The 13,101-nt window shown below is 38.6% G+C and overlaps 1 protein-coding gene across 2 annotated transcripts; it reads right to left on the bottom strand.

The window, feature by feature from the left end:
- Nucleotides 1–9,963: 9,963 nt before the first annotated feature.
- mibp2 (muscle-specific beta 1 integrin binding protein 2) lies at nt 9,964–12,559 on the bottom strand. Of its 2 annotated transcripts, XM_059350906.1 has the most exons (8): nt 12,327–12,559; nt 11,529–11,619; nt 11,256–11,304; nt 10,850–11,036; nt 10,685–10,756; nt 10,481–10,587; nt 10,298–10,392; nt 9,964–10,218 (listed from the first exon to the last, which is right to left on the bottom strand). In XM_059350906.1, the coding sequence occupies exons 1-7, from the start codon at nt 12,350–12,352 to the stop codon at nt 10,307–10,309; spliced, it is 618 nt and encodes a 205-aa protein (XP_059206889.1). In that variant the 5' UTR covers nt 12,353–12,559; the 3' UTR covers nt 9,964–10,218; nt 10,298–10,306. The 2 variants fall into 2 exon arrangements, with proteins under 2 accessions (XP_059206889.1, XP_059206897.1); XM_059350914.1 differs by lacking the exon at nt 11,256–11,304 and having other exon boundaries at nt 12,327–12,557.
- Between the last annotated feature and the right edge of the window lie 542 nt (nt 12,560–13,101).

Genomic DNA, 13,101 nt, shown 5'->3' with positions numbered 1-13,101 from the left:
GCACCACCTGCATCTGTTTTTAGGCTTTTGGGAAAGTCCATGATTCCATACGGTGCAGATGTAGTCCAATGTGTTACGATATATTATTATATATATTACAATAATTATAATGCAAAATGGGTAAACAGTCCTAAAAATGGCAAAAATGAGGACAGTGTAACCTGAGGGGAGAACCAGCGGGAGGCCTTCATGCTTCCTCGACCATGCTGTGTGTCGAGAAGCTGTTATAAACGATATCCAGTGTATGAGAGCAGTGCAGTGGGACACACTGACATGCACACAGCCAAACCGACTGCCATCATAATATTTTGTGGTTTGTTGTCAACAAAGGACAGAGAAGCTCAGATTAAATTACACTTTTTACATAATAAATAGTTTTAACTGCTATATTAATGTCCTGAATGTCGTGCATAGCTCCTTTTAATGTGGTGCAAATTTCACCTCAGCCCTGCCTGCACAATCACTGACAATGTGAACTGTATTAAGCACCTCAGTCCACTAGGTGTCAGCAGAGACCAGAACTAATTCCACTAGATCTTAATCCATGAGGGCCAATTGTGCTTCATGGTGTTTCTGCAGGCTTTTTTTGCTTGCACCAGCTGATGTTACTGATTAAGACACCTGCAACCAGAGAAAAAGATCTAATGTTAGTTAATCCTATGCAATCTTTGGCTTTAAAGGGAAACACTGCAGAGTCTCTGTCTCTGCATTTCATGCATCATGCACAAACATTTAAGATGAAAATGCAATCTTAATTTTCTGCTGGTTTGTCATTACATGCATCTAATCAGGTCCAAGGTTTTGGTGATAACCTGATCAGCAGGTGAATGTAGTTAACTGTAATTAACGAGCTGGAAGGCTGGAGCACCAGGACTGATGTTGCTTGGCTGACTCCTGCACTAGTTGGTTCCCAATTCTAAGCCTCAACTTTCCCCCATAAACCTCAAATTGTCTCTGAATTGGTAAACACTAGATGTTTTCAACAAACATTGTGTCCTTTCACACACATCTTATAGGCCATTATCACGACACGTACCAGACGTATAAACAGGCGTTTGTTGACAGAAAAGTAGGTTACATTCCTCTCAATCCCAAAACAACCATGTGTCTGTCCCACCCCCTCCTATTCACATAAAACTCTAATTTTATACTTACTACTACAGCAGGAAACTCAGTCAAAACCAACATGGCTTGGTCCACCCTCGCCCAGTCCTTGTTGGAGCGGAAACTGCACCACAGTGTGGCCACAAAGGGGTCCAGACTCGGGGAGAGGGGCAACATGATTCCTCACTGATGAAAGTGGTAGGCAGAGCTGTGGAAACCACACTTTGAATATAGTTTTCAGTACCTTGACTTTGGGTTTTGTTTGACATTTTCTCTGTATATATCTAAATACAGTGGCTCCATATATGAATACTTTTTGGAACACTGATTGCTGTTGTTTTTGTCAAACTGGGTCAGTGTAATGTGGAGACCAAAAAAGGAAAGACGTTTTACTCGGGTTTTGGCATATAGAAAAGTTGGACAGAGGCTCATTAAAGGCAAAAAATATTCCTAAAAACAAAAAGAGAAATCTTGCAGGTGTATCATTTTTCAATCAGTTATTAATAGTGAGTCTTTTTTGGTTAACAGTGTATGTCATTTACAAAAAAGCAGATTTCATTGCTCTTTTTAGTCTTTCTAGATTATTCTAGATAGCGTTGCAAAAAATATTTTTTTGCAAATTAGTTTGATAATCAAACTTTAACTTTGATTTGTGGACAAACAAGACATCTGATGGTGTCATGTTTGGTTTTTGGAAACACTGTTTTTAAAAAAGTTATTATTATTATTAGAATTATTTGACACTTTACAGATCAAACAGCTAATTGATGAATCAAGAAAATAATCGCCAGATTAATTGACAATAAAAATAATAGTTCATTACAGCCCTAATTCAAATTTGTAAATATAAGGTGGGAGCAAATAAAGTCCTCAGAAAACCTTTGGCTGTCCCTTGGGTCTGCAATCATTGGTGGAAACACAAAATAATTACAGAAATAACTTCAAAATATGGCCAACAAACAGTGATCCTCATATTTAAAAACTATTTTAATGTAAAAATATTTACATATGTAATATCTATGATATGGCTGGGGTTTGCATGTGGGTTTTCTCCAGTTTCCTCTCACAATCTAGGTTAATTTGTGACTCGAAAGGTATTTATGTGAGCGTGAGTGGTCTCCATGTTTGTCAGCCATGCAATTATCTGGCGACCTGTCCAGGGTGTACCCCACCTCTCGCCTTACGTCAGCTCCATTGGTGACCCTTGTTAGTATAAGCACTTATGGATAATGATTGAATGAATAAATGTAATTATATGTAAAATACTTTATACTTTAAAATCTGACTTGAAACCCTCTTCATTTAGATGTTTTTTTCCCCTAAACTCTCAGTCACACTGTTATCTCCTCCAAGGAGGTCCTATTTTGACTCAGTTTGTTGGTTTGTTAGTTTGTCAACAAGATTACGGAAATACTGCTGGCCTGATCTTCATGAGACTGGGTGGAAGGGTGTAGTATGTGCCAGGGAAGAACCCTGCTGAATCATTGGGCGGATACACAATTTATTTTTGGCTATCATTAACAGTGCATGAGGGCATGACCTTGGTAGAGTTCTGCACTCTCGTCTAGTTAATAATTTATGTATTTATTCACTTTAAAATTACTTTTATTCGATCAGACCACATGCTTTTGCTCTTTTTCCTGAGTTTTTATGCTCTGTTACATTTTACCAACTGAATCTCCACCAGGATCTGCTCCTAATTAGTTATTCTTTGATTGAATAGCGCTCTGTTTTTCCAGGAGGACGGGGGCGTATGAGGCTTCAGAGGTAGACAGCTCAGAGCAGTAGTGGTTTCCGAGGCTGGGCTCTACTCCTCCAAGCATTTGGTTTTAACTTGTCTCTGCTTTTAGAAACTTGGCCGTCGGGGAAAACACAAACCCCCCTTTGCCAAAGCCACAAGCGAGTCACAGACATGGAGCAGCAGCAGCAGATGATGATGTTGTATAGCGGACGGCCTTCCTGTCTAAGTAAACAGTGAATCAGACGGATGAGGAGTGGGAGGCTGTGGTCTGCTTCAGACTGGCAGCACCAGGCCTCACCCAGACCCACCATAACAGGATATGGTCCTCGGGCCCACACTGAGGACGGTTGCATCATGTTATTATTTCCCTCAGGTTTTACCATTTGGTCCGTGTGGTAGTATCCCTGCACGCTGTGTACCATGTGAAGAGCTGGGTTGAACGTTCTGGAAAACATATCTCTTTGTGGTGTTTCTGACCAACGTAACAGTCAATGAGGTTACTTTCCCTTCTCAACCAGGTCTTATATAACTATATACGCAAGTCTGGATAAGTGGGCACGGAGAACATTAGTAATTAGGTTTCTGTGACTCAACAGATGGTACGGAGTACATATTTAAGCATAACAGTTTACTATATAGCAACCACATTTTTCAAAAACAATAATTTTACATTTATTTAGATATTATACATCAATGGCAAGCAACTAAATATTTTCACCCACGTGCAGTTTTGAGATGTTTTTACTGAGTGTTTTACCTCAGTGTTTTTATTTTATGGTACTTTAGGACATTTCAGAGTGAGTTATTATACATCCAACCAAACCTTTGAGTTATTATATATATTACAAAAAGTAGTTAAAAGGGCTTCATCTTGACATGGAGCTAGTTTTAAGTACTTTTTATACCAATATATTGATATATTTTTTTAAGTTCATGGTTCCAACCTCTGGGTCAATACCCCTGCAAAAATAAACCTGAGGGGCTGAGGGCTGAGCATCACAGAAGAGTCCTGCTACACAACTATGTTCCTTTGAGCTTTTCCCTAATCTTTGCTATTTCGTTAAGTATTAAAATTATAAGATCATTTTACCTCTTTGGAACTAAAAAAGTTATTTAAACGAAACAATCTGAGATGTTTACACTGAAAATGTAACTTAAGTGAAAAACTACAAACTATAGATCCACTGGTTACATCTTAAATGATATATTGCATTTCATAATCTTATGTTTTTTGAATGTCAAATCTTAAAAGAAAACTTCACATGCAAAATGAATACATTACTCAACCCATGTCATCTTAAAGTCTTGCAGAAAACTTTGCATGCCTCCATGATGAATGGAGGGTATGATAATTGGGGAACAATTTTGATGAATTGAAATAAATGGGGGCCGTCTTTAACAACAGCAAAAGTATATCAGAACATTTATTTACAATTGCTCTTACAACTCAAGCAATATAGTCCAAGTCATATTCTCAGTACTTACCAAACACATGCATTTTCCCTAAAATATTCTATTAAAAACTTTTGCAGTGTCTTGCATAAGTATAACAAAGCTGGCACCTGTGCACTATTTGTCTGGATGAGTAGCACACCTGCACAAGCGTGGGACGGTTTACATGTAAAAATAAAGTAAATAGTATGATTACAGTGAAAATGCATATGTTTGGGAGGCAGTGAGCATATATGACTGGATGAAAGTTTGATTGTACTGCACAAATTGTGTGAGTCTTTGGAAATGGATATTTTGATAAAGTTTTGCTGTAGTTAAGTGCGCTAAAGATTTGGTGATCGTCCATTCACTGTGGATGCATGGAAGAAAAACAACACCACTTTACACTGACCTTTATCTTAACTTATGTAACTACATTTCAGTAAAAACCTTAAATGCACTCAAACATTTAACTGATTCTTTTTCAAATTAAAGTAAAGGCTCTAAATACTTCTTCCACCACCTCCATGCTGCAGCAGCAGTGGACTGTGTACAGTTTAAGTGTTTAATGCCATGTATGGGTTACAGAGCGTCTTGTTGTGTCTGCACTGCGGTCAGGTCAGCTCCAGTCTGTGTAAACACAGACAGAGCGGATGAACTGCAGTAGGTGAAAGCCTGTGTTCACATCAGCCCCACAGGTGTGGCATTGACCCCGCTCAGCTGCCTGCCGTGTCGGCTTTAGAGGGTCGCATTTTCAAAAACAAGTCCTCACAACATTCCTAATTGTCACAAAAGATTTTATGGTACCAATAGCTGGTTTCATGGGCTCCTCTTAGACTGTAGTAAAAGCAGTAAATATAGAAACAAGACGTAGGCTGAGAAGGAGGCTTTGAAGAGCAGCGTGGTTGTGGTGGAGGGAAAGGATGATTTGATTAAAGCAGCAACAAGAAGTTTTTAACTGGTTATGAAACTGTCTTTATATAATACTGATGCCTCGATATGAGCTAAATAAGCAAACGATACCATTGCTATTTCTATGCAGCAATTGTATGAGACAACCTCGGTCGTCCATTCAACACATGGAGAAAATTGTAGGATGTGACAGGATTTAACACTGATCCTTAATTCCTCCTTGCTAGGTCTATTAGTCTGTTGGTCTATTTCTCTATATTCTTATGAAATATATTGCAATAAGTGGTTCGACATCAATGTATGACTTTACGTTGATGGCTAAAACAAAGTTTAGTTTGTTTCACTATTACCATATTACAATTATTAATCTTACATAACCACAAATAGATGAGACTGGCCTTCTCCAAAAATGACCGATATCTACGCTTATTGTGGCTATAACGTCTCGTGGCTGTAGTAATTATGTTGGGAGCAAAGGAGGAAGTCAGGTGATGTAATATAAAGAGCAACAAAGTCTACACAGGGAGGAGGTCGAGTGGATGGCATAAATTAATTTAGTAAACTCTCCTGTGGCTAGTATTAGGGATGATCTATTCTTAACGTTAGATATGTATACCGACAGTGCCTTGTCCAGACTCTGCATTAATTTTGTCCATATTTGTGCTCATTTTCTGACGGCTTCCAAACACGGATGCAACTGAGCAGTCCCACCTGAAATTGTGAGGGCAGTGTAGCAAAAAAGTTGAAGCAAAACATGAGTATAGGACACGAGTGAGAATTTTTTTAAAGCCGTCTATAGCGGCTTGGATGCATGTAAGTATGTAGTCAATGACTGTTAAATTGTTTGCAATGGATGTGTCTAGTTTTCATACGTCAGAGGGTAGGAACAAATTACCTATGTGGTTGTCTGGGTTGGAAGACTTGGTGAAATAGATACATTACCTCATCGCTATGCATCCTGCAAACAGCTGTGTTTAAAAAAGAACAATAGTATTAAAAAAATGAGTTGTCTTTCTTTCACTGGCTTCCAAAACAAATGCCAAATCAGGATCTTATCGACTGCTTCTGTCCACAGGGGTCGCCAAAATCAACACCAAAAGTTCTAAGTGGTTGCTTTAGATTAAGCACCCTGTCCCTGTTCTTTTCTTTGGTTGGGTACCAGGAGAAATCAGGATGAAATATGTTAAAGGATGTATTGCATAGCTGTGTGCAAGACAAAGAAATTGTTTTCAGATGAGCAGCCACAGAGTCGCAGTCACCTCTGCTGCCAGGACGGTTAGTGGTTGCAAGGACGTGTCTGTCTGACCTGTGTGAGGTGGAGATGTGATAATCCAGACCTTAACTGTATGGAGTTAGAGGTCTGAAGGGAGGATTTATAGTGTTGTTTATATGGTCTATTTGAGTCAACCACAGCAGACTGTTGCTTCCTCGGCTTTGTGGATGCACTGTGTGGAGGTGTGTAGGGGGAGACAGAGTAAGAGACGGGCGCAGCACAGACGCACGAACACCCATGCAGACAGAAAAGCAGGCAGACACTTAACTCTCGTACACAAACAAGATCCAGTAAGTGCCAGTACTGCAGCTCTCATGCCAGCATGGTGGTTGTTGCGGTGTAGAAAACTGCAGGGTTTGGTGTTGTCCAGAGGCAGCATGGGTGCCAGAAGACAATGTTGTCAATCATCAGGATGCTATTCGCCCATGATATATTGTATCTGAGGACAATGAGTTCAGAGTAACCTAGTTTTTGCAAAATATGACCCACTTTATTGAGAAAATACTGTTTTAGCTCAGTGTTTTTATCTTTAACATTTTCGAGCTTACTTATCCATCACATTGGTGTGTCCAGAATTGCAGAATTAGAGGTCGGTAAAACATATGTAGCCATGCGAGTGCATATCTGTTTTTCTTATGAGGCCATGCTAGCACCATGCAATCTTACATAACTGTTTATCTCACACTTTCAAGTCCAGACTCACCAGCCTGCACATGTTGTGAAGTAACACCCCTTTTTAAAATGACTTAGCTACCCTTTGAGGAAATTAGCACCATGTCCAAATGATTTCTTGCACAGAAGTTAAGCATATTATGAGTTACTGTTAAAATGTGGAGCCGTATGAGGACATCAGCATACAGAGTACCTGCTTTTGCACGCTCAAAAACTGTATCTGTTTGCAGAAATGAACATAAAGTCAAGTCAAGTTTGATCCAAGCTAAAAAATTGCGGTGTTAACTAATGGGATGAAATATGTTAGTGTTTTTCTGGCTCGAGTAAAGCAGCTGCAGGATATTCCCAAGATGGATTGTAATCGGATCTCACATATCCCTCTCTCTTCCTCTCTTGCTCTTGATACATTTGAATGTGCTGGTGGTCTGAACTATTCAAACATGACCTGAAGTTACATCTAACCGAAGCTTGAATGATAGCAAATAAAGAATACTCTGGAGTTTAAATGTCCTCTGGTTAAACAATAACATAAATGTCCACACTGGATGAGCTAGTGGACATTTATGTGAATGAGGATACATACAGCAGGTATGTTGTAATGTACCAGAGAGGAAATGGTTGGAGTAAACATTGAAGAGTCATAAGGACAGAAAACATGACAATAAACTATTAACACTATTATAAACTGTAACTAAAAAACACAATTTTTTAAGACAGATTTTATTCAGACTATGTATGTATGTGTGTGTGTGTGTGTGTGTGTGTGTTGTGCGTGCTGTTGCTGCAGAGACACTGGTGTGTCAATAATCATGCAGTCTGTCTGGAACTACAGACACCCATTAGAGCTGCTCTATGCTCTGTGAATAATACAACACATGCTGTCTTTGTCCTTCATGCAGTGTAATATCAACATTTGAGGATTGTTTTATTCCAGAATGACACAGCAGTGGGGAAAACAGTGACTGTTTAATGGAAATAAATCTCAGGCAATAGATCTAAAAATATAATGTGGTTTGTTTTCAAAGGTGAGTTAGTTGAATGAATATTATAGTTGAATATAATATGAGTTTTTTTTAGTTTTTTTTTTTTTTAACTAAAATGAATATGCAACATAGTGAAAATGATGTTTGTCAAACCTCCATTTTTCCTGCAAATGAAATGCAGTGTAATAACAACACTTTAAGCTATATTTTCTTATACACACACAATGGTAAAAACCCTCATGCAGAACTACAATTGGGGGCTTGTATTTAGGTCAAGAGTTTTTTTTCCCCCAAAGTTACATACAGCTCTGACCTACTTCCATACATGTCTATAGTAACATTACATAACGCGTTCTTTCACAGCAGAGTGAAAAAAAAAAAGGACATGGTGAAACTTACTTCACCCCCTCAGAGGGGCCCGACACACCCATAACTTCTGTAGCAGTTTCATTTAGATTTCATAAGCTGTATTTTTCCATTACAGGAAAATAAATGCTGTACTTGCACTTATGCAAGAGATTAATGCACGTGCCTAATGCATTTTATAGCATTGCATAACTGCACTAGCTGGTAAAGATTCACATTCTTTCTCCACTAATGCAAAGCTGAAAATGTATCTTTAACTTAGACATAAATGAAACAGCCCCCTCATTTTGTACTATATCAACCACATATTGTTTGTGTAAACACATAAAACCATAGGAATGTGCAGATTAATACTCATGTTCCTGCAGGAATAACACATTAAGTTGTGTTTGCAACCAAAAAGGTTTCTGCAGCTTGATGGAGGATGTAAAAAAAATACTGAGCTTATTTATTGCAACTGACAGAAAGCATCCTTTAAAATAAATGTCATTGCATTTGGGATTCAACCACAGCTCTAAGGCAATCCATTAAAAAAAGAGCAGTGTGGGGGTGAAATCAGGCTGTTGACCATATTTATTTCCACTTGCTCCAAGTGATGGTCTACTTAATTCCAGATGCTACTTTCCTGCCCAAATATTCTGCTTGGCTTTGTTTACAACCTGCCACCCAAACTGAAATATACTAGGTATTTATTATGCACTTGTGGAAGACACAAAACATGGTTTATACAGCTATTTAAAGAGTAAATTCAAGCACTTCTAATGTACCTAAACCAAACTTCTCTAGACTCCTGAAACTTTCACATTTAAAATGTTTCTAGAAATGAAATTGCAAGAATTGTTTAGAGAAATCATAAACGCCCAGCTACCAGCTGTTCATATTGATTCTCGGTTTGGATCATACTTTGGTTGGGATATATTTGCTGATTTCCATGGTATAGTGCTTGTTAAAATGATTTTAATGGACTAACATACTCTTTGACTTGAAAATATAACTCAATACTTGTGCGAACTCTTGATCATTGGATGAGACTGGATAAGATTACTGTATTTTCCAACATCAAGGGCATTTGTTTTTTTTAAAGTGAGGTGTCTAAAATGTACTGAATGGTGGAATCAGGGTTATAAACATGCATTTTGTAAAGTGATATTACAAAAGGCCATTACTACTCTGTAAAACCAAGTCAAAAGACCTTCAAAGTAGTTAATTCTGAAGGGTAAACTTCTAGGGAACCAGCACAAGTGTGCCTAATTTAGATAAGGGTTGTGCTCGAAACCTTGAGGTCACGAGGTTGAACTTGTGATACTACTTATCACTCACACCAACTGTTGCCTGGGAGCAAGATAGCGATAGTCGTCTGCTGACTGTGCTCAACTTAGCAGCTACCCACGGCTGCATGTGTTGCAAAGCGGACAATATTTTCAAATATAGGTTGTACACATGCCAAGACAATTCACAAAATGAAGAGTAAAACACAGAAGTTGGCAGAAGGATCATTTATTGACACAAGTGCAACCATCCTCTGAACTTATCCATCAACTCTTTAGAGTGTAGGCTGTAACAAAGCAATAAATATGGTAGATACAAAAAAAACATGCCAGCATTTGATGCCATTAGTTAAAACATTTACAAAAATCGTAGCAGTCAGCTAAATGAGCTGCCAGGTAGAAACTTAAGGCAAGGCGGTGTTCTGCTTGCAGGCTGGGTAAATGCTCCTTTTAGCCGATCGTTATGACCTGCAACGCAGAAAAACAATCAGAAATCCACATTTGGACACAAAGATTTTATAACAGGATGGTCGGCTGATTAGTTTACCTTTGTTTGTTAAAGAGATTTCTGGATGTTGTTCAGGATTTCACCATAGACAAAGTTGAACAGTTGCTCCTTTGACTTGGTTCCATCTAGCTGCACTGTAATACCAAATATAACATTTAAATTAACGAGTAAGTTTCATCTTTAAAAATTGAAAAAAGTGACAATACAAAAATATACACTTACAGACGCCAACACTTGATGTCTCCATGATGTTCTTGTGTTTCAAATACATGGGCCAGACGTGGCCATCGAACAGACCGGGGGGGTCTGGCACAGCGTAGTTCCTGGAGCTGCAGAGACACAACACCAATTACATACAGTAATAAAAACAGCAGACTAGACTATAAACACCAGTTAAGAGCAGTTCCTGAACACTGAGTCACTTACCACCTCCTCTTTTTGCATTCTTCATATGGGATGGAAATAAAATAACGTTGGTTCAGCACGTCGATCAAAGGTCTGCAAGGGAAGAGACATTAACGTCAGGGCTTGTTGGTCCTATTCTTTACACAGAAAAAGGGACACATGAGCAGATGTGTAATGAGCACTCACTCGTAGGTGTAAAGCAGAAAGCCCTCCACAATAAGGATGTGAGTTTCCTCTTCCTTATGGTCAGACTTTGGGACGATTTCAGTATCCAAGGTGTTGTTGACGCCATGAGACTTCTCAAACTTCACTGGGTTGTCCAACCATGCATAGATCGTACTCATCATGGCGTCCATGTCCAGGGCAGTAAGAACTGAGGAGCAAAAAAGCGTGGAGGAAGGATGGTAGGAAAAGGAGAAGCATATAGAAAATTGGAAAAAAAGCATGTGAGAAACTAATGTTCGATATTCAGGTTTGTTTATATTGCATGCAGACAGATGATAGACAACATTACAGCAGGAGCAAACATACAAAACACAAACACCCATACACACACAAACAAACAAACCCTTTCATAAAAACCCAGGCTTACCATCGTACTGCTTAAAGCCATCTTCACCAACTTCAATCTGATCTTGGGGCTGAAACATACATTGATAAGATGTACCAACGTACATTCCACTAGAGCTAGACTCTGCTATATGGAAGGCTCTGATAGTGATTTTACTCACTAGGTCAAACTGTATCTAAGTAACACAAGCAGCAAAGTGTTACCACCCCACCAACTTGTGTTACTCATAGCAATCCCTTTTTTTAAATTAAACTATATCCATAATTCAAAGAGTGATATGTGTATGTGGCTCACCTTGAAGAAGTCATCCTGATGTACCACACAACAGTTGGGCAGGTTCTTGATCAGTCTGTTGGTGAGGGTGGTTTTCCCTCCATTGGTTACGCTGCACAGAACAAAGCAATAAAGAAAAGGACATGAATAATCCAAGATACAACCCACATAAAAAGTTGTAAAAGTTGGCAGATTAATGATTAGACATCACACTGTATCTGTGCAGTTATACATTTAACATTTTCCGTGTTATGCATTGTTATAATAATTAAATGTAAATCATTCTTCATTCCAAACAAAAAATATACATATATTAAAACATTTTCAAGGTCAGGTTTTACATTGAATATGCAATAACCCTTTACATCCGGTTAATTTTGACTGATTTAAATAACAAAACAAACAGTTAATAATAACAGACTGTCATCGTCAGAGTTATTTTTTTAAACTTTAGAACAAAATGTACACGAAGCGGATTTTCATTATCATAAACCCACATGATGGGGGAAAAAAGGGTGGGTCAACCGGTCATATGGCGGGTTTACTCATCTCTTTTACATGTTTGTAACTGATAGCTTTAGCTTTGTTTATCGACTGAAATTACTAGAGAGGTCTGAGTCTCTAAGAAAACTGTAAAATGAACACGGACATATTTTTTAACGAGGAGCAGTACAAAGAAAAGGAAGTAGCAATTAAGCGGATGTATGACCGCCCTCTCTCTCCACGTGTGCTTCTACGGCCTAGCAGCTCCATTTAGCCAGCTAGCTTAGCTTTAGCTTAGCCGCCTGTCATTCATCCGTTAGAACGGTAAGGACTCACCCGCCGATGCCGATGATGTACTTCATGATTTCAGATGCTCGTAAAACAAAAAGTCGCTGAGAGGTAAAAACGTCAGTAAAACCGGGTCGTGATGATCAGACGGGAAGAAAGCTTAAAAAGAGAAGGTTGCAACAGGAAACGTCAACTACTTGAGTCCTCCATGGCACTTGAGTTAAGTGGGTTAGAGAGCAGAGACGAGGTGTCGCTCGGACGCGGTCTTCCACCGAGAGAGGGCCGTTAGCTCAATGCAGCTCCTACACATACTGAAGAGAGGCGACGTGATTGGCTATTTAAACACCTCGAACCGCAGAGAAAACCCGCGACAGCCAATCAGGAGCTAATATTACCGCAAGTCCATCCCCCTTCCTCCCTCCGCCTACACTACACCTTCTAACTTCAACCCATGATGTAATCTTAATTTCTAATGCAAGAAATGAAAAAAAAAAAAAAAAAAACAGGACTGTAAGGCTGCACTTGCCTTATTTATTTTTTTATTTTTCTGTTGGAGCATAGGCTCTACAGTACTTATTATTAAAGATTAGTATTATTTAACATCTCATATTATATCATATAGTTATTTCAGTGTTTATTTTTAACCACCAATTAATTTTTAAATTCAATTTGACTGAATTTTAGTTTCTATTTTTGACACAAGGATATTCAAAAGTAACCTTTATTATTGGAATTTTTAACAAAGGCTGGTATTGATTTTTTGTTTTACTGTATGTTGTAGGTTATTGTAAGATATGCAATGGATCCTTGTTTTGATAACAGA

Source organism: Centropristis striata, chromosome 2, assembly GCF_030273125.1.
Source record: "Centropristis striata isolate RG_2023a ecotype Rhode Island chromosome 2, C.striata_1.0, whole genome shotgun sequence".
NCBI classification, from domain to species: domain Eukaryota; kingdom Metazoa; phylum Chordata; class Actinopteri; order Perciformes; family Serranidae; genus Centropristis; species Centropristis striata.
This window is presented reverse-complemented; position numbering and strand designations above follow the sequence as displayed.